We start from the raw sequence: 27,633 nt of genomic DNA on the forward strand, positions 1-27,633 counted from the left end.
TATCATATATAAAAGGTTGATAGCAGACGGGGGTGCATCAACCTATGCAAAAATATTTAAAGCTAATCCCTACCAGAGTCAAAACCTAACAGTTGAAAAAATTGAATGTCGCAATCATATTTTACAAAATTTTTGCAAAAAGTTACGAAACCTTGCAAAAGATACAAAATTTTCGTTGGCTAATAGGAAGACTAACAAATCAAAAAATAATGATAATGAAAAAATTTATCATTCAATCATTGTTGCGATTAAATATCTCTAAAGTGATATAAATATTTCTATTTTTGACGGCGAAGAATACAGTAACTGGAAAATAAGGATGCTACGATTTCTCAAGTTTAAAAACTGTCAAGATGTGGTCATGAGGGCAAAAACTGCCAGTAATGACAAAACTGGGGATGAAAAAGACGTACACGCTATCAACTACATTTACAGCGCCATTTCCAACAATCACTTGGTGGAAATAATTCAGAAATTTGATCAATTAAAAAAATCGACAGCCCTACAAATTGTGTGCAGATATAACCTTGAAAATATAAAATTGAATAACTACTCTGATGTGAATGAATATTTTAATGACTTTGAAAAGGCAATAAACGAATTAAAACAAGCTGGCGCTAATGTCACGGAACAGGAAAAGTTAATTTATATGTATGTTGAAATCATTACCACAAAACTACAGTCATGTCGGTGATCTAATAGATGTCTTGCCTGATCAGGATCGAACAGTGGATTATTTAAAAAGTAAAATTAAATTGAAAAATACAGAAGAGAAGTCGAATGAAACGTCAAATCTTAGCTCATCTAGTGTATTTAAAGCTCAAACAAATTGTTTTAACTGTGGTAAACCTGGACATTTGAGGAAAGATTGTCGTGTTCAGAATAATCAGTCATACAGAGGTCGTGGTCGAGGCGGCTATTACCCTAGAGGTCGTTGCTCTTACAATTCAAGGAGTTTTAGTCAAGGAAGAGGTTATCATTATGAGCTACAAAGCCAACAAAGAAATTTTAATCGCGACCAACCTGGAAACAGTTTTCAAACTACTGTGGCTTATAATTTCATCGTCAAATAATACTGAAATGTCAAAGAAGGGAAAAATTTAATGGTTGCTCGATACACGTTCGTGAAGAGTTTGAAATTGACAAAAATAAAATTGTATCTATTACCACTGATGACGGCGCAAATATAGTGTTAGCGGTACGATTGTTTTTAGATGATAATCATCGGATGCCCTGTATGGCTCACGTCTTAAACCTTGTAGTTGATGGAGTACTGAAATAAATTTAAGAATTTACAGCACGACGATCACGTCAAAACCATTGTGACGTTCTTTAAGCAGTCAGTCAACGCTATGGATCAATTACGAGCCGAACAAGAATCATGTGTGAAAAAAGGTGAGGTGTTGACATTGATACAAGCTGTCAACACTATCTAGTGTTGCTTCTGGAATTCTTGCTTCGACATGCTAAAAAAATATAGAAAGATAGAAAACAAAAAAAAAACTTCATAACAAATATAAAATACTACAAAATAAATTGAGAAGACATTTTAATTATTGTTGCAATACTTAAAATGATATAATTGTTAGCAATACAATTTGCTTGTGAAAAGTTTCACCAATATGTCTACGATCATAAAGTAACAATACATACTGATCATAAACCATTAGTCTATTTATTTAAAAAACCACTTCATGATGTACCTGCAAGATTACAACGCATGATGTTGACCGCATGACCTTGCAAAATTATGATTTAGAAGTCATATATGTAAGGTCTATATATGTCTGGTAAGGAAATGTATATATCAGATATTTCGTCTAGAGCAGCTATTCAGGAAAATTATGTACCTGAAAATGAGTCTGAAATGTCATGTCATGTAAATTTAATGTATTCAAATCTTGCAATTAGTAAAGAATATAGCACAAAATTAAGTCAGGAAACTAAGAAAGATGAAAGTTTGCAATTGTTAAAGAAATATTATTATGAAGGATGGCCTAAAAATAAAAACAATGTAGTAAGTCCATTACTAAAACCATTTTGGAATATTCAAGCTGAAATTCATGTAATTAAAGATTTAATATTTAAAGGTTCAAAATTAATTGTTCCTAAGTGAATGTATAAAGAAATGTTAGATGAAATACATAAAGGTCACCAAAGTATAAATAAATGTTTGAAATTAGCTAGAGAATCTTTGAATTGGCCAAATATGTGAACAGATATAAAAAAACAAAATATGTGCTAAATTCAAACCATGTAACCAAAAGGAACCACTACAAAATTTTGAAATTAGTAAGTATCCATGACAACAAGTCGGTATAGATTTAATGTATTTTGATAATTTAACATATCTAATTGTCACAGATTACTACTCAAAATTCATAGAAATTACTTTGTTAAATAAAGACAGTCGTTCAAGTAATGTAATAACACATTTAAAGTCAAAACTTGAACAAAAGAGCAAGAAAAGTTATTAAAAAGAAGTCAAAGAAGACGCAACCTAAAAAAATACAAAGAAAAATATCACTCACTACTAGCGAATCTGACATTATGAGTACGCACTCCGATTCTGATTTAATGGATGCTTGTAGTGACAGTGATTCTGAGAATGCTCAAGACCAACTATTACGAAAAAAAATCGACACATGCGAGTATACTTACGGTACAAGCTGATATTAATTATGAACCAAAAACAAAAGCGCATGCGACCGTAAAAAAAACTGTTGATTGTAAAGATGTAAACAAAACACAAGTTTACAAAGAAAAACAGAAAAACTTGACCAAAGAAGAAATAATGAATGCTATTCAAACTGATACGGAAGAAAATACCAGTAATTTGATTTTGGAAGTAAGGACACTGTTCTAATTCGGTATTTCGAGAAAAAGAAATGGAAGTTCTATGTGGTAGTTCTAGTTACTTGACATACTTTTTTCCAAAGAATTTCTATGTCAGTTCTCGTGGTCAGAAGTTCTGGTAGAAACAGATAAAAATCATGAAGAATCCGAAAAAGTCATACCGACAGATCCGTAAGAGTATTTCTTTATACTATACATATATTTGCGGGATAACGCCCTTGTCATCTTGCCTGTAAATCAAGTGCCGCAGGCAGAGATTGCCATCATTCAAATTCATTTTTTCTGCGCCAGGTAAAAATGCTTGGCAGTGTCCTAACTGTCTTATGACATGATGCTCAAGCGGGACGGGAGCAAGAAGATATCATGACAGGATTATATTATTTTCTTCTTCGAAACCGAGATATAACAAACATACATATCTGGCTGGACAACTGCACCGCACTGAATAAAAATTGGTTACTATATTCGTTGCTAATGCACATGGTAAATGGTAGTGACATTAGTGCAGAATAAATTGTTTTGCATTATTTAGAGCCTGGCCATGCGTTTATGAGCGCCGACCAAGTGCATCGCCGAGTAGAACTCGCCATGAAAAAGAAAAGGAAACTCTACGACTTACCGATTTTGAAGAAGCAGTGGCATTAATAAATAATGGAAAAGTGAACGTGAAATCTTTGATCGCAGAAAACTTCCTAAATGTACCAAATTATGTATCAGATATAAGAATACAGAATTCTAATCCGAGAGCATATTTGAAAAACATGACACAGGTATGTTTTAGTCGGAATAATTATAATCTCATGTACAAAAATGATTTTGAAGACGAATACACAGTATTGAAATTCATGAATGACAAATGTATATATAAAAAATCCAAAAGTGTTCAAGTTAGAATTTCGCACTAATCCAAAAGGTATAGATATAGAGAGAAAAGCTGGCATTCTACAAAAATTTATCCAATATAATACCACCCACTCCACTCAATGTTGAGGCATGCACAAGTGGTGCTAGGAATAATAAAAATAATAGTATGCGAGCCGCCTCGAGAAGTAGAGGATTTGTCACCCCAGCAAACGAAATGCCGGAGCAGACCACCCAGCCAGCGCAAACGTGATTCAGCACGCCAAGACGCCTTTCACGAAAATCATCGCGTCAAGTCGAAGCAGGCATTGCAGGATATAGAAGATAAAATTAATAAAGCAATGTATTTTAGTTTTGGAGATGCCCTAACTGCAGAAAAGCAAGTTGATTTTTTGATACAAAAGACTGCAGCAGTTGTTCCAGTTACAACTAGGGCCGTGGGGTTTTATAGTGGTTTTTTAAGAAGGTCTACGAGCTATACGGCCGGCCTGACCGCATAGCAGGGCCTCAAGTCTGCTATTTTCAAAAATTGTGTCATTCCCACACGATCCCATTGTCATTTTACAATGGTCGATCATTGATCAGTCAATGGTCTCGTAATGGAATTGTAGCAGAATGACATTATCGTATTGCCATTATATAAAACCAGTGTGGTAGAAATTATTTTCGAAAAACTACCACTATATTTGAAAATTTATTCATGCTAGATTTTACATATATTTAATTTTACATGTTATTTTATTAGTGTTATAAGTAATCTGAAGTAGTAAAAAGTTCGTATATAGCAAAAAACATTAAATATAATTTTCTCTTTGTCAGCTTGGCTGACAAAGTCAAATGTGGCATTTCCCTATACTTATTCCCTATACTATTACTCGTTGATGTGACATTATCTACATTGTTAAATTTGTTAATAACAAAGAGTATAAACTGTGAATGAAAATGGTGCTGATTGAGCAAATTTCGGCCCTTATTGATTTCCTAGAAAACCACCAAGACCTGGCGCTTGGCCACTGCAGCCGCACCAATGAAGGGCGAAGTCTCATGAGACGGTACTGGATGGAGTGTGCCCAAATTTTAAATGCGGTGTCGGTGGACTGCCCTAATAAAACGCCGGCAGAGTGGCGCTCAGTGATTACCTAACGGTATAATTAGGGATGCATTATAAGATGATAATTGTACCATTATTATATTTTTTGTTTTTTTATTTTAAGTTCTACAACGAATATAAAAGCAAGTTATTAAAAAAAATTCAATCACAGAAAAGTGAAATGAGTCCTACAGGTAAGCTATTCTTTTTTTAAATTCATTATACCCCAAGCGGTTACCGGGGTTCGCTCTGCTATTGCAATATTCTAGTGTGAATGCATATAATAGTAATCATTTTATAACATTTATTTAAGGTGGTGGTTCTGCAAAAATATATATATATATATATTGACCCCACTCCAAGAGCGCTTATACAATATCCTAGGGCGAGATGTAGGAGAGCCACTTCAAGGTGTCCGACATAACCCACTCAGTGTAAGCATTAACATTCATCTTTTTTGCACATTTAGAAGTTATTCTAACTTGTGTAACTAATATGTGACAGTTGTATATTATGTTACAATGTGTTTTTTATTTGCATGCTTGTCTGTATTATTTTTTCACTATCACATATTGTTGACTCACTTGCATATTAACTGCGTGTTTTTTTTTTTTGTTAATTAGCCAATTATCACAATTCCTTTGGTAGAAACCATTTGAACAACTCCTGCTCGTAAGTTTTGCTAGCTTGGTACTCTGTACTTAATTTGCTTAGCTTTTATACTTGAATAAAATAACCTTGTTTCTTTTTTATTTATGAACATGAGCTTGTGGAAATTGTGCTACAACAAGAAATAAGGTATGCCTACTACAACTGTTTACAGATGTGTTGAAATAATTAGGATAATTTAAAAACTAGTGTGATAATACTATGTGTTATTTTATTTTAATACTAATAATGTGGAATTTATCCGCTTGATGCCAATCCATTATTAGAGAGGTTGCCTTCAACTGACAACAACTTCAACAAGACTGCTTTGCAAGACTCTTTTCTACAGAGTCTTGAAGCTAAGAGGTTAGAATGGACGACAAATGAAACTAAAACAGGACGTCGCCGGAAATTAAACATCACTCCTGGCAAACGTAACACTGAAGAATTAATAATAATAATAATAAGTCCGCAAGGCAGCTTGTGGCGAGCTGTTGGGCAGTGGCGACCCCACGGACCTGACTCCTGGGAGAGGCCCTACTTTTTAACTCCGGTTGGTACTCGTGACTATCCGGAGTGGCCTCTCCTACCTCACTCTTGCCTTAATCGGCTGGTTTGAGTGGAGATTCGCAAGAGTGGAGTTGCCTTCAGCTCCACTTGGGGGAAGGACGTATCCCAGTAAGATGCTGGTAGGGGTCTTGACCGTACTTCCGGGATTGCTCTGATAGCCGTGGGATGCCTCCCCTTCCTCAAGCAGCTCAACGGATGTTGCTCCCCTTGTCGCTACATGCTAGCGGCCGTTTCAGGGGGCCCACTATTGAGTTTGCGAGTCACCCCCTGCCTGTTTATCCGTATTTTTCAATATTGGTCAGGGGCAGGGGCCATAGTCCCCATAGTTAACCGGTTAACTATTCCACAGCCACCCACACCCATATCCCTATCATTTCCTTTTACCATATCTCACAATAGTCCTGCATCAACCGGGGATTGTCCTTTGGTGTACTTCCATAGTGCATACAGGGATAATCGCCGGCTGATGTCCCATTACATTTAGATTAAAATTGTTCAACGGGCCTCTGCGAGTTGGCTTCGGCCCCTCGTACGCCTTCCAAAGGTCCGGGACCCTGTGGTCCCGTGATTATGTAAGGAACAAACATAATAATAATAATAACACTTTTGGATGATAAAGAAAACGAAGAGTTGGCTCAGCCGTCAACTTCAAAGCAACCATGTCGCCGTAGAGCCAGTAGCGAAAACTCTTACGTAGAAAGTATCAACATGTCAGTTCATGATTCTTCTGATCTTAGTTCTCTTGGAGATTTAGAAAATCTTGTAGCTAACTCTGATACAGCAGCCGAAACTTACAATAAAACTTGTAATTTCAAACCGATTGTGAAGGCGGTTGGGCAATATGTAGTTTTCACATATGAGGGGGAAATGTTTCCTGGTAAAATTACAAAAATAACTAAAGAAGGGCCATATATCTCTTTAATGAAGAAGTCGCTAAAATCCTGGACGTGGCCTAAACCCGTCGACGAAATTCAATACGATTGGCAGGATGTATTGGGATGTATTGATGTCCCTAAAAAACTTAGCACCCGCCGTGAAATATATTCCGTTCCTGAACTGACCGCTTGGGATGTTTAGTTAAATATGTCAAAGGAGATTGTCCAAAGCTGGCTATTTTTGAACAGGCTGCTCAACAAAAATGAAATTTACCAATAATTTTATTTATATTTTAGTAAATGTCTGATCCTAATAACTTTGTATCAATTAGCAGTATAAAAAATCACATTTATTTTAGTATTTGTTATGATAACCAAGTCAGTAGGCTTTGAATTATTATGCAGAAATACTGCCAGCAGCCTACTGGAAGGTTTCCCGCTCCCTTCAGTCAACTGCAGTTTATTGCGTGGGAAAATACATAGTAGACACATTAGTAGAAAAACATATTTTGTATATATATTATATGAGAATAACACTGAAGGGAGGGCAGTTATAAAACAATATTGCTGCAACTGCATGGTGGGCCGTAGAACAGTAGGTTGCTGTGCACATATAACGACTATTATTTGGTTTTTGAGCTGGGCAAGGTACCAGGAAAATATTAATCCACCTGCCCAGTTGCTAGACCATATTTCAATTACATTTGAATCAGATTAATAAAGAATTTTAATAAAAAAAATGTTTTCATGCATAAACAATTTCAATAAAATGTAAAAAAAAAAACTAAATATAAATCTGGATACAAAACTAAGTTTGTATCTTCATTCTTACTGATATGAACTATTAAATCAAACATATATTATTAGCTGAACTGCTTGTTCAAAAATAGCCAAAGTCCCATACAAATTGGTCAATCTCCTTTAAGAATGTTACATTTTCATAAATATTTAGACGTAAGTTTTAATTTTTGAGAAGTTTATCTTATTATGTCTAGTTTATTTTCGACTGATTTTTGTCCAGTATTTGTAACCAAAGTTACTAGTTAAGATAACAGTGTCTATTATAATTTAAGGATATAAAAAACCAATGAAACAAAGTGATGTTGTAACTAAAGGACATGGCTAAACCAAAGTATGGTCGTCGTAACCCGTACAAATAAATATTGAATAAATATGGTACCTAGCAATAAATAAAGCCGCATAATTAAAGATTGATATTTTGTAGTTAAGAAGGTCCAGAAACTTGGCATATCTGCGCAATCCTGAAATTAAAGTAGCGCTCCTACGTCAAACAACGTTACAAAAACTTCAAAATATAACATTGCTCTGAACTTTTCCAAGGCGTTTTGAGGTACCTAAGCCGAAAGTTATTTATATATGAGGTAGATAGGTAAACAGTTCTGCTTATACTAGATAATGAACACAAAGTAACCAAGGACAGACACAAAATATATAGTAAGATTGTGCAATCTTATACAAAATATATATTTTGTGTCGATCAAAACATTTACAATTATTTGGTTTCAGAAAAAAGTCATTATATTACCGTTATTAAAAATTGATGTTCGTTTAATTATTTCGAATTGATTTTCGGGGAAACTAATGTCCTAATAATAGCTTGCAGTACTTACTTCCGTGTTGTCATGTCAAACCACAACAGAAAAAAATCAATTATGAAACTTATTTTTGTTAATTTTTGTTCACCAAGTTATAAGAATTAGTTAAACACAAAATAATTCATAAGTGAATATTTAAATGATACGGGTTAGCGTGAAATTCGTATTCTTGTTATTATGCCTGGGTCAGTCATTTAGCCATCTCCTTTAAGAATATAACATTATTTCTTTCAAAAACATGGTTTATTTTAATTTTTACCCATTTGTCGACCATTGATACTATAAAAAAAGGTAAAACGAAATATCACTGGAGCATAGTTTGAATAATGAAAGCATAACTTTGCTCATAAAGCTACTACAATGGAGATTGTTTGTGAAATATACATAGTTTTATATATATTATGAAATACTTCATTACGTTCATTTAACTTTATAAATATGTTAGTTAACATATTATTCTTTAAATTAATACATATCAGTATATTTCATAATTAATAGTGTAAACTATATTCATAATTTCCTTTTTTTGGAGCAAATATCGGAGCAAAGTAGGACCATTTTACAGTGAAATGTATAATTATACAGGTTCATTAATAAATAATTTGCAAAAGGTTTGTTTATTAAAAATAAATATGTAAGTAAAAATGGATTTTATTTCAGTGACTAAATAGTAATCAGAAACTAGTATTATGTTAAAATGTCGAATAAATTAAATAAATAGATGATACAAAAAAAATATAGGTTAAGAGAAATTATAATTTATTACAAAAGCCCTAGAAAATTTCTCTATTGACCTTATTTTCGTCCCGATTGACCCCAATTTCTGGGTGAATAGGGATAGGCTATATTTTAGCTTTTTTATGCATAAACTGAAATGCTAATTACATAATTTATATTAGATCACACAGATACCATCAATCGACTCAATTATTACGATCGCCTTACAGCGAATTTTCTTAAAAAACGCCTTAACTTTCTTTATGAAGTTCAGATTTGTCCCTTTTCACCCCAATTTACGGTACATGTAGGGACACGAAAAAAGTATCGATACTTTGTGGTATCGAGTATTTTACCTTTCGATACAGATACTTTTGTACTCGATACTTTTACTCAATGAGTACTTTTCAACAAGTATCGTATCGAATAAATATCAGAAATTACCCACTTAAAACTTGCGACTTTACGGTTACGGCCATGCATGTTTATGGCAACGCCATCTAGTCCAATCGTTCTGAAGACTGAACCTTCTTACCTAAAACATTAAAATTCGTTCCTTCCGTTTATAGTTCAGTTCCAATCCTAACCTTTCATTCATTTCCTACACTAATCAATCATTCACACGTTCACCGTTTTTATATTGTTTATCGTCGCTTTATTAGTATACACCTGGTGTTATTTGTTAATTCTTCGAGCTCGTTTCGCGATTTGTTTTTCTGCTGCATTAATGCTTGTCATCAATAATTATTGTGCTTGACTATTATTAAAGTGTATAATATAAAACAACATCGACATTTGAGTCATTAGAAGAATGCCGCCTACTAAGAGTGAACTTTGGCAGTATTTTATCAAGCTTAACAGCAACGAAGTGAAATGCAAGATTTGTTTCAAAACCATAAAAACGTCAGGGAATACGTCAAACATGAATAAACATCTTAAGAAACACTCTAATGCGTTGAGGTATATTTAAATATAATTTTCTGCTTTTTTTAATATACTTAACCTAAAATGATTCTTAAATTTTATTGTTATTTACTATATTCAAATAAAATAAAATTACCCTGTCTGTTTGTGACTTCGAAATAAGGGCCTAACTTGGGCTTATATTGTTGTTACCATATCTAAAAGATACATTTTTAACCATTTATTTATTTAACGTCCACGCGAACGAAGTGGCTAGAATTAGCTAGTAATAAATAAATTTGAAGTTGTATACTAAAATATATATATATATATATATATATATATATATATATATATATATATATATATATACCCGTTTTACATTGAAGAACTTTTTAGGAGCACGAAACTAATTCCGGTATTTTTTTTTAGTGGAAAAGGAGATGAAAAGATACAAACAACGATTAATAAAAAGCTAGACCCGCTGAATTCACCGCCACCGAGTCATGAACCACAACCATCGACAAGTACATCAAAAGCACCTGAATCGAATACATTTCTAGCTATTCCTTCATCATCTGATGTCAAGAAAATTCCAATCGATGTTATCGATGACAGTGAGCTTACAGAAACATATGCACCGCTTCCAAAAAAAAGACAACTTTCTATTGTACAAACAATAGAACGTAAATATTCTTATTCCAATGGAGGAAAGGATCATTTGAAGCTATGCAAATGCTTGCTTTATTTTATTTGCGTTGATAAAAGACCGTTTGACATTGTGAAAGGGCGTGGATTTAAAAAAATGATGCATCAAGCTTGCCCGTCGTTTAAAATTCCAAGCGTGGATACTCTTAAAGCCCAATTTGATGCTTTATACAGTACCATGCATTTGAAAATTGAAAACATATTTGACAATATTTCGCACTTGGCATTAACCTGTGATATTTGGAGTGAGATGATGACTGTTACCAGTTATTTAGGGGTTACTGCTCATTATTTACATGATGACAGACTTGTATCGCGTTGCATTGCTACTGTTGCACTGGATCAACGGCATACTGGTGAATACATAGCTGACAGATTAAAAGAAATTTGTGCAGGTATGCACATCAGCCTGGAAAAAATAACTGCTGTAGTTACGGACAACGGCTCAAACATGACAGCAGGCATAGCTAATTTTCTAGAAAAAATAAACACTTGCCTTGCTTTGCTCATACAATTAATCTTATCGCTGAATCTGCAATGTTAGTCAATGATTTCAGTTTATTAGTAAGCAAAGTACGAGACATCGTCAAATTTTTCAAGAGCAGTGTAATTCTCAGCGACTCTTTACGTCAAAAGCAAACTGGCTGTCAACCTCTCAAACTGATTTTAGATGTTAAAACTCGTTGGAATTCTGTCTATTATATGCTCCAGAGATACATAGAATTAGCGCCAATTGTTCATCAAATTTTAATGTTAAATACTAAAGCACCACCCACACCTTCAGCTGTAGAAATGCAGAATATAAAAACATTGATTTTAATATTGAAACCACTGGAATATGTAACGAAAGAGCTATCGGGTGAACAGTATGTGACCATAAGTAAAATAATACCGATGGTGAACTGCTTGAAGGCGCAGATTAATGATGTACATGTGGCTGAAGGTATAGGTGGTGATGATAATACCGATGATAAGGTAATAAATACAGTAAAAAACGAAATAATCAAACAGATAGAACGCAGATTCGGACATATTGAAGACAATCATTTGATTGCAATCTCATGTTTGTTGGATCCAAGATTCAAGAATATTCACTTTCAAGATGCTAGAGCTTGTGCAAAGGCTATTTCTTTACTAAGACGATTTATTACTACCACTCCCAGTTCCAGTATTATTAGCAGTGAACCTGACAGCGATTCTTCTGTTGAAACATCATATGACTTTTGGAGTCATCATAAGAAGTTAGCGCATACAAAAAAACAAAACAAAAATGATTGTTCTTCATCTTCATTCCAATCCAAAACAAAGGATGAAATAAGCTATTATTTGTCTGCGCAGGTTTCACCACTTTCCTTAGAACCTTTGAAGCAATGGGAAGATATGAAAGTTGTGTTTCCAAAATTATACAAGTTGGCACGAGAATATTTGTCAATTCCAGCGACGTCAGTGCCCTCAGAACGATTGTTTTCTAAAGCAGGAAGCACTATAACTAAAATCCGAAACCGCCTATCGCCAAAACGGCTCGATAAACTGTTATTTTTAAGTGATTGTACGGAGGAGGAATGGGAACTTTGATGTGTGCCTAAATTAACAGTTCTTTTTTCATACAGTTTAAAATGTATAAAGTTACAGTCGTCTTATTATTGTAATCTCTTTATTATTGTAATAAATTAGTGTGCCAAAACCTTTTATTTTTATTTACTGACTGATATTGATGTTCTGACGCGTTTCTGATCATTAGGCTCCAAGAAAAGTACTCGATACGTTGAAGTATCGATACTTTTGTTTCGATACATTTATGAGTACGATACTTTTCGTTCGATATTACTCATGAGTACAGTATCGATACTTTCTATTCGATACCGTGTCCCTAGTACATGGCAAACACCTAGGATTTTACGATATTTCGCAAAATGTTAAAAAAAATGATTATAGTGCAGAATATGTGGTGATATTAAGACGAAACTGCTCCTATAAGAAATAAGAGTAACAAGAAAATTATTGTCTTAGAAGATATAACTTTCAAAACTCAAAATGAATTGAACTTGCATTATATGAACCGACCTGGTACATCTAAATCATCTCAAAATGTCTATAAGTAAAAAAAAAACAAAAAATATTTAGGTACTTACTAATGTAAAAGGCTGATTATTTTGTAGTTGATTTACCTACTGATTTTTTTTATTAAAATCAACACAGATTGTATTATTAAACTTTAAAAAAGGAATACAGTTCTTAACATTACTATTAAGTATTATAGCACGCGATAGTAAGACTAACGAGTCCGCGCACACCCCATCCCTAACCCGACGCTCGGCACGAGTCCGCGCCCGCGCCGCCACCGCCCCTAACCGCCAGTGACGCGAGTACTGTACGATCGAGCGCACGTACGCTCCTGCCGCGCGCCGAGTAGGTTTTCTTATAAGTATATATTATTGTTCTTAATCTTAGTACAAGTTGTGTAACTATTTACCATAAATAATTAAACGGTCATTATAAATACATATTTATTGAGTCAATTCACTCCCTCGACCTATAACTGGCAGCCCAACGTGAAGCAGAACGTGTACGAACTTGTAAGAACTTGTAAGAAACCGTTTGACTCAAGAAAATTCGCGTGTGCCGTGTACTCGTGTGTTCTCAAGTAATAGTCAATCGCGCGTAGGTAGTGTTTACCTAGGTTTTGTCTCGGGTACGTAATACCTGAACCTAAGTACCTACGTTGTTTCGCGAGAGACTCGGCGAATTCTAGGTTTCGCATCGGGTGTGTAATACCTGAACCTAGGTTCGTTACAGACAGTCAGTGTATGGTGTAAACTGTGTACTATCTATCTACATTTCGTATCGGGTGCCTAAAACCTGAATGAAGATAGCGTGCGTTCGTTCCTACGTACCTACACCGGCGGACATTTTGTGTGTGTTTCGAAGTTCGAACTATAACCGTTAAAGATTTTGTGTCGGGTGTGTATTACCTGAATCTAGGTTATTCAGACATTAACTAGTAGTTAGTTAGACGTGATTAAGTGACTATTCGAACATCTGTCGTGTAAAAGTTGTAAGTGTTCAACCGGATTAGGTAAATAACGAACTGGCGGTTCGTATTCCAGAAACTTCTAGAACCGTGTTGTGTGAACATTTTCGAAGTACCCAAGTGTGTAAGAACAATATTAGGTTTGTTCAAGTGGGTAATATTCAAAACCTACAATAATTAGTGGACTTACGTATACATACCTACTAGGTTTCAAATTAGAAATTATTATTCTTGAACCTAGATTACCATGTGTGATCTGTGAACATTGTTAGTGACTATTTACAGACTTGTAAAGTGCCTATAGTGAGGTTTTGTCACAGGTAACTACTTCGTAATACCTGAACCTAGGCTAAGAAAATCATAGACATTGAGTGACTTTTACGAACTATATAGTGTTTTGCTAAGTAAATAGTTTTGGACAAGTAACTACTATTAAAAGAAATGTTTGAATCTGGTTCTTGAAATGTGGAATAAAAATAATTGGCAAACAAGTTACTAATCTCCTCACCAGAATGTGCTGTGATGTCGTTATATTGCATTACATTGGGGAACGTGCCAGATTTTCTCCTACTCTTAACATACGACCAGAAAGCTTTCGGATTTTTTATGATAGATGATTCAATTTTTTCTATGTAAATGTCAAAGCATTTTTTGTCCATGTCCTTTGCCCTAGTACGCAGTATAGAAAATGAGTGATAGTCAGATAGGTTACCGTATGTTTTATATTTTTGATGATATTTATATTTTTCTTTAAGAATTTTAATTAAGGCTGTGTTATACCAGGGAGGATAAGTGGAAAGCTTTGTCGATTTTAATGGTATGTGCTTGTCTCTTACTTCATATAATTTATTGTAGAAATTAGCTACGGCGTCCTCAATTGACATATAATCTTTATGCAACAATGAGGTCCAGTTTACATTGTCAAGTTCGGACGTTATGACTGAATAGTCACCGATCGAGTAATGATACCGATTAGTTATATTGTACTCCAACTTATGAATTTCTACGAACTCGGCAAGAATAAGTAACGGTTTGTGATGTGAATCAATGGGGATATCTAATGGGTCAGCATTTTCAGTGACACGCACTACATCATTAGAAAAAACTAGGTCTAAAAGTCTGTCATTAACGTTACGTTGACCGTTATACTGCGATAAACCATAAGTTTGAACAGTATCAAAGAATTTTATAATATGCTCACCTGAACTATTCAGTGGTACTAACTCCGCATTGTTAGTCGTACTATGACACCAATCTACATTTTTTCCAAAATTAAAATCACCCAAAATTACAAACTTATCCATTGGATGAGTTAGCATTAAATTATTGAGTTTATTTGTGTAATTAGATAACTGAATGCTATACGAATTACCTGTATTTTCACTGCAAAGGTACAGCCCGCACAAATGTAAACCATAGGTCACTTGAGGTCTAGATCGTTTTAGCCTAAGGGACACCCAGATATCTTCAGCAGTGCTACGCCAACATGTTTTTTCAATTGCCGCTATTTCACTTTTGACCGCAATCAATACGCCACCACCTCGTTTTTGCGCGGTACGGGAATAATCGCGATCACGTCGCCAAACAAGATAGCGATTGTCAAATAATTCACTACTATAAACACTATCATCTAACCATGTTTCGGTTAAAACTATAACATCATACGACTCAGAACAAACACTACGAAAGAAATCAACTGTCTTCGTACGCAGTCCACGCACATTTTGATAATAAATATTAAGTGGAGCCATTCCCGAGATGAACTATAGCAAAATGAATTACATATTGATAATGCACAACCGAAATTACGTAGTATTTTAAAAGGCACAACAAAATTACACCATTAAATTCATTAGCTATACTATAATAATTAAAAATGCAGGTAGAAACAAGTATCCCAATAGAAGAGATTAGTAGGCACAGCAATACACAGTGAACGACAAATGAGTAATTTGAATGTAGCTTATGAACACAAACAAAAGGCGATAACCGGTAGCAAGTCGACGGTGACCAGTAACATTTAGTAGTAAGTGTTAATGAGCGGTGTGGGAAAAAGGACCCTATTGGGAACGCATCTATGTTGATAATGTAATGGGCTAGATTAATATTAGAGAAATTATACTTTAGAATATTGCATTCATGCACTGTGACACTACACAGCGTCAATAGGAAAACACGATTAGCACTCCGCGGGAAGTGATTCTCAAACTGAAGATAATAAACAATTAATGAATACAAATTAGACGATAAAACTACGTGAATGTTATGTAAATATATAAAAATTACACTATTTTTGTTAGATCCTTTTCTGATTTGACCATGATCACTGGGGTGGTATCCGATTTTCTTACATGGATCTTTGCGTGTTTGACCCACACATACTGAAAATTCATTTCCGCCGCCGTCTTCTTTGCTTTTGACAAAAGATTTTTATTCTTTGGAGTAAGGTGGTCATTTATAAATATTTTATGGTTACCGGACAGCCCTAATTGACTGACCGTGAGTGGAGATGTCTTTAGTTCATATCGGGCTGCAGCTATGAAGTCTTCTTTTATATATCTATTACAGAAACCGACTATTATAGGTTTGATGTGTTCTTTTTGTTGAGATGGTAGTCTAGATATAAAATTAATTAGATTTTTTGATACCAGGTAATTAATTCTAGCTCCGATCTTGGTCACAATATCAATAAGGTTTTCATTGTTAGACTGTGGAACTCCCTTTAACTCGATATTATTCAAGCGAAGCCATTGTTCATTCCTATTCGAATCTTCCTCTAATTTATCCATTCGCACCTGGAGTTGTTCAACTTGACATTTGACTTTTTCCATAAGACCAATGCGCTGCTCCATGTCATTAATTTTTGATCTGAATTCATTGACGACGTCGGAGAATTGTGTATTCATAGAAGATTTAAAGTCTAGAAATTCTTTTTTCAGAGCTAAAACCTCCTCTTTTAGTCCTTCCAATGGTGCAAATTTTGCTGACAGGGCACGTATCTCAGCCAGGACAGCTTCGGTGCCCGTGGGGTCCGATTCGGATTCAGGTCTAGGAGAGTTTGGTGGATGTGCACTTCACGCAACGCCAATTGAGTTTTTTTGTCCTTGGAGAGCCTCTGATAGCCCGACTTGGTGACTCCTGCACATTGGTAATGCAACCATTGCTCGCATGTTGTGCAATGAGCACCTTCCGATAAATTTTCACTGCACACACCACACTTTTCCATTTTGTAATGTAATGGCTGACTGGTTTTATATTAGAAGCCGATAGTAGTTTAGGTTAAACACGACCGAATGCAGCGGGGCTTACGACCGAATGTGGACAATAACTTGTGTAAATTTTACAAGGAAAATACAGTGTGTGCCGTAGCGAGTCGTAACGGCGATATGTACTATATGAAAGTTCGTTACAAATATGAGATGACGAATACGACTGAAGTGAAATCTGGACTTAAAGAGTGGCACGAGAAACTTGCTCATCAAAACTTGTGAGGGAGGTACTTAAAAATAATAACATTGAAGTGAAAGACTTGGATTTTAAGTGTGAAAGTTGCTTGGAGGGCAAAATTCATCGATTGCCTTTCAGTGCAAGTGAAAATAAAACGAGTAAGCCGTGTGAGTTGAAACACGCGGATACGTGCGGACCCATGGAGGTGCCGTCCGTGGGAGGTTCAAGATACTTTGTTATACTGAAAGATGACTACTCAAACTACAGGTCAGTGTACTTTGTTAAAGGCAAAGATGAAATGTACTGAAAACTTTTTGTACAAGGTCGAAAATGTAACCAAAAACAAAGTACTGTGTTTTAGAAGTGATAACGGGTTAGAGTTTGTTGTTGTCCATATTGAATGAGAATACGAAGATTAGAAGAAAGAAAAAAGAAAGCGTCGAAGTCGAGTTCTGAAAATAAAGCCTTGAAAACGGATATCAGGAAAGCTGTGCATGATTTTTAATAGATGATGAATATACTAGATTAACTGCAGGTAAAAATGAAACAATAACTAGGAAATAAAGCAAACGGCAAATTCGTTTATTAAATGACACACTTTTAAACTTACACATAATATTTAAACGCAAAACTGGATTTAATATTTCTTATCAGACTTTTAGAAGATATCGACCTTTTTGGGTTCTGTTTCCAAAAGCAGTATCACGAAACACCTGTCTGTGTACGTTACACGAAAATAATGATCAAATAATTCGATCACTTCAAAAATCTAAAGTTGTTTCTTACGGATCTGCTTCCGATGCTATTAAGGTATTGTGTTGTAGTAATACAGTGACTCCTAAATGTTTAGAGAGAGAGTGTCAGAGCTGTCTTAATAAGAAACTGGTTTTTAACGAAAACGATTATATAACTTATGATAGATGAGTTACAAAAGATGTGGATGTAATTATCAAAGGTGCACAGAAAAAATGCAAGAAATGTTTAAAAGAAACTGTTAAAACTACGATAGGTGCTCTCGTAAAGTTACTTCATACAAATTTACCAATATTCATGCAACATGTAGCTAATATGATTCATCAAATAAGATCAATACAAACATTTAAACAACAATTAACGTCTTTTGCATATAGATTTTACTGAAAATTATACATGTAAATATAGCGCTGAGGTTCAGTCGGCTCACTTTGGTGGCTCTAAGCCTCAATTGTCTCTTCATACTTGCGTTTATTATAGCGTGGCTGAATTTCCGAATGATGGTTTTCAAACTACGTCCATGTGCTCTATTTCAAAAAATTTGCGCCATGATCCTGTTATGATCTGTGCCCACCTTAAACCGATCCTACAGCGAATTAAAGAAATTAATCCAAATTTAACAGAACTACATATTTTGAGTGACGGCCTAACAACCCAATACCGAAACAAAACTATGTTTTTTTTAATTGTTAAATTCATTAGTCGAGAATTAAATGATGTGACCGATATTGTTTGGCACTACAGTGAAAAAGGGCGTGGCAAAGGTGCTCCAGACGGAGTAGGTTGGCTGTGTCAAAAGGCTGTGTGATAGTTCAGTTGCAATGGAAAGAGATGTCTCTGACTATGACTCACTTCTGGCATGTTTAAAACAGAATTGTAAAGGTATAGAGATTTACGGTATAGGCGATCCAAATGTTCAAGACATTCAAGAAATGGTCGACAAGAATACGATGAAAGCTTATAAAGGGACATTTAAGATTCATTAACTTTCTTGGAATCGAAATGAACCAAATATTTTACATGTAAGAAGGCTTAGTTGTCTGTCTTGTGCAACAAATGCTGTATGTCCACATTATGAAATTGGCCAGATAAAGGTTCCGTCCGATATTGGACAATCACATAGTCCGTTGAGTATTGCTGACGCAATGGACGTATCTCCGAGAAGTGACGACACAGCCAATGCTTCTACAATAACTTTTAGGTCAAATCAGGTTCCACCTGAAGAAGGTACTTCTCATACTCACCCATTACGTGCAAAGAAAAGATTTTTCCTGTCAGACTCTGATGATTCCGATGTAAGTATTACTCTCCCATTACGTCTCAATAAAATACCTAGGTTTCGATCGAGCCCTGATGACTCTGATGTAATTTTTAGTCCACGCGATCGTCATCCATTATCCACAGACAACAGTGGTGAAGGCGACTTCATTGTACGACCTCATCAGTCTCAAAAACCTTTCGTCGATCCCTACTCTGATAGTGACAATAATGAATAAAAAAAAACATATTATTCTAGCGTGTTACAAATGACGCTTGTAACATCTTAGAATATAGATTAGTATTTTTTTACGATCCCAATATTTCCCAGTTATGTTTATTCCATTATTTTATGTTTAGTTTGGTTGATATATTATGTTTGATTTAAGTCAACCGAAAATAAAATCCCTTCTGTGGACATAAATTCATAATTTTTTAAAACGACAGGATTGTTTATTTTTATGACATTTTTGTTATTTATTGATATCGAAATAATCATATTTAACTCAAGTACATATACTAGCGCCTTCTGGTGGCAACACTAAATAACTAGCTTACTACTAAAATAACATTTGTCCAAGTCTATGATATTTTTTTTATTATCTGTGCCATCTCTGTATTCCGTTGTGAGAAAATATAAGCTGCGTGTTTAAAAGTACTCTTTTGTTTTAATTATAAATAATAGGTTATGGGCCCAGCTTGGCAATAATTTAGCTAGGGACAGAGCAGTGGTTGAGTGCTATTAGGGAAGAACTGGACTGTTTTAGTGAAAATGATGCGTGGGAGTTGGTAGATGCTCCTAGTGCGGGTACAGTAGTGAAGTGCAAGTGGGTTCTTAAAAAGAAATATTGTGACAAACAAGTGAGATATCGTGCACGGTTAGTCGCGAAGGGATTTACGCAAAGACCTGGTGTGGACTATGACGAGACATTCTCTCCTGTTATAAGACATTCAACTTTACGTTATTTATTTGCATTGAGTGTACAGCTTGATATGGACATTACTCATCTTGATGTAACTACTGCATTTCTTAATGGTCATTTAAAGGAAACTATATTTATGCAATTACCTGAATGTTTCCCAAATGTTGATTGTAACAAGGTTCTTAGATTAAAAAGAGCTATATATGGTCTAAAACAGGCTTCTCTAGCCTGGTATGATGAGTAAATGAAACTTTATGTAATTTAGGTTATGTGAAGAGTGAAGTTGAGCTTTGTGCATTTTTAAAAGATTGTCAAAATGGAAAAAAGGTGATAGTTGGTCTTTATGTTGACGATTTCCTTATTTTTTCAAATGTAAAGTCGGAAACTAATAAACTTATTGAAACCTTAAGTGCTAAATTTAAAATTAAAAATCTTGGTGATGTCAAACAGTATCTAGGAATGAGAGTTAATGTTGATAGAAAAAATTGTGTAGTAACCCTTGATCAGGAACATTATATTGAGCAGTTGATGCAAAAGTTTAACATGACAGATTGTCACACAGCAGAAACACCTATTGAATGTAAACTAAATGTTGAAAAATCTAGTGAGTGTAAAGATAATATTCCATATTAAAGGTTAATAGGATGTTTAATGTATTTTGCTGTGTTGACTAGGCCAGACATAGCATACTCTGTCAGTTACTTATCACAGTTTAACAATTCCTATTCAGATGTTTATTTTGGTATGTTAAAAGGGTTCTAAGGTACCTGTATAAGACTAAGGATTACTGTTTGAAATACTCCCAAAGAACAGCGGATTTGATTGGTTATGTAGACGCCGATTGGGCTAGTGACGCGTTAGATAGACGGTCATATACAGGTTTTTGTTTTCTAAAAAATGGGTCTGCTATTTCTTGGGAAAGCAGAAAGCAACGCACAGTGGCATTAAGTAGCTGTGAAGCAGAATATATGGCTTTATCGGAAGCGTATCGAGAGGCCATATATCTGCGTAGATTGGAAACTGAGATGGTAGGGTCTTATAATAAAATAATTTTGTGTAATGATAGCCCGAGTGCGTTAAAACTTGCTAATAGTCATCAGTCTCACAAGAGGTCCAAACATATAGATGTACGTTATAATTTTATAAAAGAAGTAATTGATAATGAGATTGTTGAAACTAAATATGTTAGGACTTGTCAGATGCCTGCTGATTTATTGACGAAAGGTTTGTCGAGGGCGAAACATTATAAATTTATGGAAACTTTGGGACTTGTAAAAATTTAATTTTGTTCTTTGTACACTTTTGAGTTGTAAGTTTTTATGTTATTTCTTTATCTTTTATTTCGATATAGTGGGGGTGTTATTTATTGATATCGAAATAATCATATTTAACTCAAGTACATATACTAGCGCCTTCTGGTGGCATCACTAAATAACTAGCTTCTATGATATTTTTTTTTTATTATCTGTGCCATCTCTGTATTCCGTAGTGAGAAAATATAAGCTGCGTGTTTAAAAGTACTCTTTTGTTTTAATTATAAATAATAATTTTTAATGTGAAGATGACTAACACAACCGAATTGTTGTAATTTTAAGGAAACAACTTTTGTGGACAGTTATAAATTAAAATATTGAATAATTTATTCAGATCAAAGTTTTGATCTTTGATAATATTTTTAGTATGATTATTTTATGTTTCTACAAAATAAATGCTGATTGGAACCAAACAAATATGACTTTGTTTTTTTTTTATTTTTGAAACCCAAGTTTGTTTATGACCCAGATGTAATGTTTACTCGGCGATTCCTTACAGGGTGTTCATGGGGCGGTGGCTCTAAAAACGCTACATCTAAAAAACATTGTTTTAAAGCTTACAGTCGAGTTATTACCTTGTTCTTTGAGGTTATTAAACACTCAGATAAATCGGTTACTTTATTAGAGTGTGAGACGTTTTTTAAAAATATTTTGAAGAATTCCGAAAGGAGAAATGCATCTGAAATGTTGTGAGCCTCAGCTACCAAAACCAGGGTAAAAGGGAAGGGAAAGGGCAAAAAAAGTAATCCGAGTATTGCTACCTCCCAACCTGTGTTGAGTTCGTCTGACCCATTCCCGGAAACGACAGGGTCAAAGTCCGAACCTGGTCAGCCTGGTGCGTTGTAGGTAACGGCAGCTCAGGGATATTTTCTTCGTGCATGCTGTCACAAGTCTGATTTTTTAATTAATTTTTAGTCATTTTATATTATAATTTAAAGTAATTTTGCGTAGAGGTACCCCACGAAATTTAAATTTTCTCGTGTTTTTTATAATTTTTTTATAACTATTAATTTATTTATAATTATGTAAATTCATACTTTTCATTGTCACGAGTTATATTTTGATTAAGTTTACCACATTGAACTAAAAAGTGGGGTACCTCTACGCAATTGTAGAGAGTATCGTATTTTTAAGATGTCATAATTTTGAATTTTCTAAGAGCTAAAAAATGTGAAAACAGCAAAGTAAGTATAATAACACTTCAATGGTAACTTAAATTATATCATAAGATAGTGAAATAATGATGAACTTCCACAGCAAGCAAGAACTTTTATAGGTTATAAATTATAGATGTTTGTTTTGGTGCAGTTTTGTGATCATAAAAGATAATAATTTGTTTACTTTTGCAGGTCTGCAAGGGAATCATATGGAGATGAAGCCATTGGATATGTGCAACTGCGTCGCGAGTTAGGTCTTTGCACAATGAAGTGTAAGATTTGTCCTGAACACAAGGTGAGGAGCAGCTCTTAAAACGTTACGATGGTGATAGACGAGAATAAGGGTGAAATTGTTAACTGTCAGTGCTTGGACTGTGCAACTTCTGCTGGTGGCTGTAAACACGCAGTGGCATTCCTCATGTGGACCCATCGTCGCACAGAGGCCCTTCTTGCACTGAGGTGGAATGTTACTGGAAGAAACCAAGGCTCTCCAGAGTAGGTACGACCTTGAAATATGTGACGGTGGAACAGTTGTGCAAGCAAGCTCCACAATGTGAAACCAATACTAGCGTCTTCACAGAGTTTATTCAAGAGGCAAAAAAAGGAAAATTACAAACTGTGAACTATTGAAATGTCAACCAGATTTTAAGCACAGTGATGTCAGACAGTTTTCTTTTCATAACTTTCTTATGCAAGCCAGTGATGAGCTAAATAATGATGTTGACCAAGTATTAGAGTCATTAACAGCGACTCTTAATGACAATGTTCTGGCTGAAATAGAAACTGCCACAAGAAAACAGTTAATAATCCTCTGTGGCATGAACTTCGTTATGCTCGTATCACAGCATCCAAAGTTTTTTATGTAAGTCGCTGCCGAACATCAGATGGATCTTTAGTAGCTGCGATCATGGGAGCAAAAACCCCAGACACGCATGCCATGAAAAGGGGCCGAAAACTAGAATCTTCAGTGATAAAAACTGTGCAAAATATTCTGAAAAAGAGAGTGAAGCCCTGCGGACTGTTTCTGTCACCTCAGTACCCCATGATTGCTGCATCTCCAGATGGAATCTGTAAAGATGCTGTAATTGAGGTCAAGTGTCCGACAAGTGAGAATACCGAAACTAATTACATTCGTAATGGCAACATTTCAGAAAAGTACCTAGCTCAAATTCAAGTGCAAATGTTTGTCACCAAAATGAGGAAAGGTTATTTTGTGTCGCTCACCCTGACTTTAAACATTAAAAAAAAGTGAATGTTACTGTGGTTGACTATGACAGTGTATATGTAAATAATTTTTATTAGTGCGAAATAGTTCCTCTCCTCCATCAGTTGTTTATAATTGTTTTATTCATTTTTTTACGATGAGTGATAAAGAAGATGATGACCGTTCACCTCGTTCGACCCCACCTAAAAAAATACCCAAAAAAGGCGGATGGACACGAAAAAAGGAAGGTAACACGTCATCACAGCATCGCTCACAGAATTTTAGACAACAGTGGTTAAAGGATCCAGCTTTTAAAGACTGGTTGTTACCAGACACCAATGATACAACAAAAGCTAAATGTGCGTTTTGCCCCGGAACATCAATGGTAGCTGAATTATCTAATTTAAATAAACCTGGATCTAGTGGGAAAACGCAATCGCAATCATTAACGTCGCTAGGATTCCAGAAAGGTATAACTCCACAAAATAAAGAAAAAGTCGTGCAGAAATTAAACTTGCTGCATTTTTTGCGGAACATAACATTGCGTTCTCAGTGGCTGATCATTTGACGGCTTTATTAAAAGAAGTTGTGACGGATTCTAATCAAGGAAATTGAACTTAAACGAACCAAAGTAACAGGTATAGTAAAGAACGTTCTAGGAGGAGGTCATAAAGCAGATTTAGCTAAAAAACTTCAGTCAAAATATTTTTCTGTGATGACGGACGAAACAACCGACGTTTCTACGATCAAAACTGCTTGCGTTGTGGTGCGCTACTTTGATCAAGAAGCTGAAAAGATATGTAGCGCATTTTGGGAGTTGTACAAAGTTTTTAAGGAAGGAGTTGATGCTGATGATATTCCCACAGCCAATGCTAAGAATTTATACAGAGCTCTTATCGACTCACTAACCAACCATGATGTTCCATTGACAAATGTGATAGGTTTTGGGTCGGATGGGTGTAACGTCATGATGGGTGATAACGTCTCTGTAAAAACAAGATTAATGCGTGATTTTCCAGGAATCGTAATAGCAAAGTGCGTTTGTCACTGGGCCCATTTGTGTGCCAGTAAAGTTTGTAAACAGTTGCCTGAAGGAGTAGAACAACTAGCTCGCGATATTTACATTTTTTTTAAACATAGTGACAAACGGCTTTTTGTTTTTCGTAACTTTCAGTCGTTTGCTACAGTTGAACCCCACAAAATTTTGAAACCGTCGCAGACAAGATGGCTTTCTTTATTATCAGTAGTTGAAAGGATATTAGAGCAATGGGAGGCCCTACGTCTCTTTTTTATCGATATTACGACAAATCCTGCACAAAGAGCAAAAGCCGATGTAAGAAACAGAGCTGTAGTTATTCTTGAAAAACTCAGCAATCCATTCTACAAGCTTTATTTCTGTTTCCTTGAATGGTCGCTTCCTTTATTTAATAAATTCAATCTGGAATTTCATCACAATCTACATGAGAAAATTCGTACACTCTACCAGGAAATCCTATTGCGTTATTTACAACGCGAATACGTCATGAGGACAAATCTAGGTGAAATAAACCCTGAAAGCCAGCGACATCAGCTCCATGACGCTGCATTGTATTTAGGCGTCAAAGTGTACGAGCTCTTGAAGCATCCAGATGTGGTCAGAAAGCCTGCCGATATTACTCAGTTCTTTTCATGCTGCAAACATTTCTACAAAGTTGCAGCCACCGAAATCAAAAAACGGTACAACATGGAGGATCCTATTTTGTCCAAGCTACAAGTTTCTGAACCTGCGTCAGCGCTCTCCCACAATTTCAGGAGATGTTTCCCTACACTTATGCCTCTTATTAAATTGGTCCCCCGTATAATCGCACCACCTGATAATGCAAAGAAACAAGTCATTGATGATCAATGGAGGAATTTGCCTAATGCAAAAGCTCGCCATCCTGAAGGGTTGAATGAACTAAGTGAGCCAGCAGGGGCGTAGCTACCGCCGTATCTGCCGTATCAATTATACGGGGCCCCCGGGCCACGGGGGCCCCAAAGTGTGTAAGGAAAAAGAAATAAAAACTTCCTAATTTATTTTATTTTACAAATGACAAAATTCTATAAAGCAATTACTTTTTATCCCGCCTTAAGCGTGCGTTCAAAAGTTGGCAACACTCTACAACGTTATGGCGGGCTGCGGGACTTCCCCGTTTTACTTACTTCATCTGCAACTCAGCGGGGAATCCCTCAATAATAAAGTCGATATCGCGATATACGTGTACGTACATACTCTACATTGGATGTTAAACCACGGAGTGCAGTGCAGTGTTTATTCACGCGTTTTATGTAATTGTGCATTACATTGTAATTCAGTACAAACAATATTGTTCTTCTGGTTTAACAATATTAGTAGCGATTTGTAAGAGAAATGAGTGAAAGGAAAAGAGATTATCCCAGCGGTGCTGAGAAAAGAAAAAGTAAACGGAAAAGGGAAGAGGTTATAAAAAAAGTGCCCAAAATTTCTTCATTTTTTCAGAGACAAGATACTGTGAGTGATTTAGATTGGAAAGGTAAGTACTACTCAACCCATTTATTCGGGGTCCGTAGTGATAAACAAGGAAATCTTTTAATTTCGGTCTGTCAATCTGTCCGTCACAAAAAGTGGTCTCCCCCCCTCGATTTTCACAACTACTGTTCCAAAAATCTAAAAAAGATATTGGAGACTCCTTACTAATTAAACTTTTACATGAAATTGGTTTGGCAAAAATCTTAAAACGGATGAGGTCTAAAAATAAATGTCTAATTGTAAAATTAGTTCTTCGAAAAACCGAAGTACTTACTAATTTACACAAGTACTATTTTACACGACGCTAATGTGGATCTGCGTGGTCAGATACGCGTGGTTGGTTTATTATTTACCTGTAGCGAAGGGTGAATTTTGTTTTTAGGGTTCCGTGCCACGAAACAAAAAAAAACCAAAACTCTAACTTATCTATAGGATCAATTTGTTTTGTTGTTTGTCTATCAGTCTGTATCGTATCGTAAATTGCGTGTTGAGAACTTCAGATGTGCAGACTCGCTTTCGGGTTGTTCTCGTTTCGTATGGCCACTACACTAGGCGCTGCGTTCAAATAGCACGCAGGTGTAATGTAACGCACGGACGGGCCGCAGGTGATTTTGTATCTACTAATACGAGCACAATCCGCGTACACTGATAAAAAAACTAACTTGACTCAAGAGCCAAAATCTTGAACCGAGAAACTCATTTGGAAGAAAATGAGTTTCTTGAATCAAGAGAATAAATTCTTGAGACAAGAAAAATTTACTTGAATCAAGAACAATTTCTTGACTCAAGAATTTATTCTCTTCATTCAAGAAACTCATTTTCTTCCAAATGAGTTTCTTGGTTCAAGATTTTGGCTCTTGAGTCAAGTTAGCTTTTTTATCAGTGTAGAGTCTGTATGCGTCTGAACTGAACACTCTCTAACTGTGACCCTCAGTAAAGTTATTTATTTATATATAACTCTTTTTAGTTTAGTATCAAAGCATTCGTATTTATTTTTTAACGAATACTCGTTTATTTTTAGATTCTTCTGAAGCACGTTCTTCGTCAAATATCCATTCGGAAATAGAAGAAAGCCAAGCACATACTTCATCGGATGTCCATCCAGAAATTGAAGAACACCAAGTCAACGATTCTGATATATTTGAAGATTGTAATATAATTTCATCAGATAGAGGAA

At 35.2% G+C, this 27,633-nt stretch overlaps 1 protein-coding gene across 1 annotated transcript; it reads left to right on the forward strand.

Annotated features, from left to right (window-relative positions):
* Positions 1-17,125: 17,125 nt before the first annotated feature.
* LOC118277602 (uncharacterized) lies at positions 17,126-27,621 on the forward strand. Its single transcript, XM_035596479.2, has 2 exons — positions 17,126-26,460; positions 27,478-27,621. The coding sequence occupies exon 1, from the start codon at positions 24,645-24,647 to the stop codon at positions 25,887-25,889; it is 1,245 nt and encodes a 414-aa protein (XP_035452372.2). The 5' UTR covers positions 17,126-24,644; the 3' UTR covers positions 25,890-26,460; positions 27,478-27,621.
* The last annotated feature ends 12 nt before the right edge of the window (positions 27,622-27,633 follow it).

Source organism: Spodoptera frugiperda, chromosome 9 (assembly GCF_023101765.2).
Source record: "Spodoptera frugiperda isolate SF20-4 chromosome 9, AGI-APGP_CSIRO_Sfru_2.0, whole genome shotgun sequence".
Lineage (NCBI taxonomy): Eukaryota > Metazoa > Arthropoda > Insecta > Lepidoptera > Noctuidae > Spodoptera > Spodoptera frugiperda.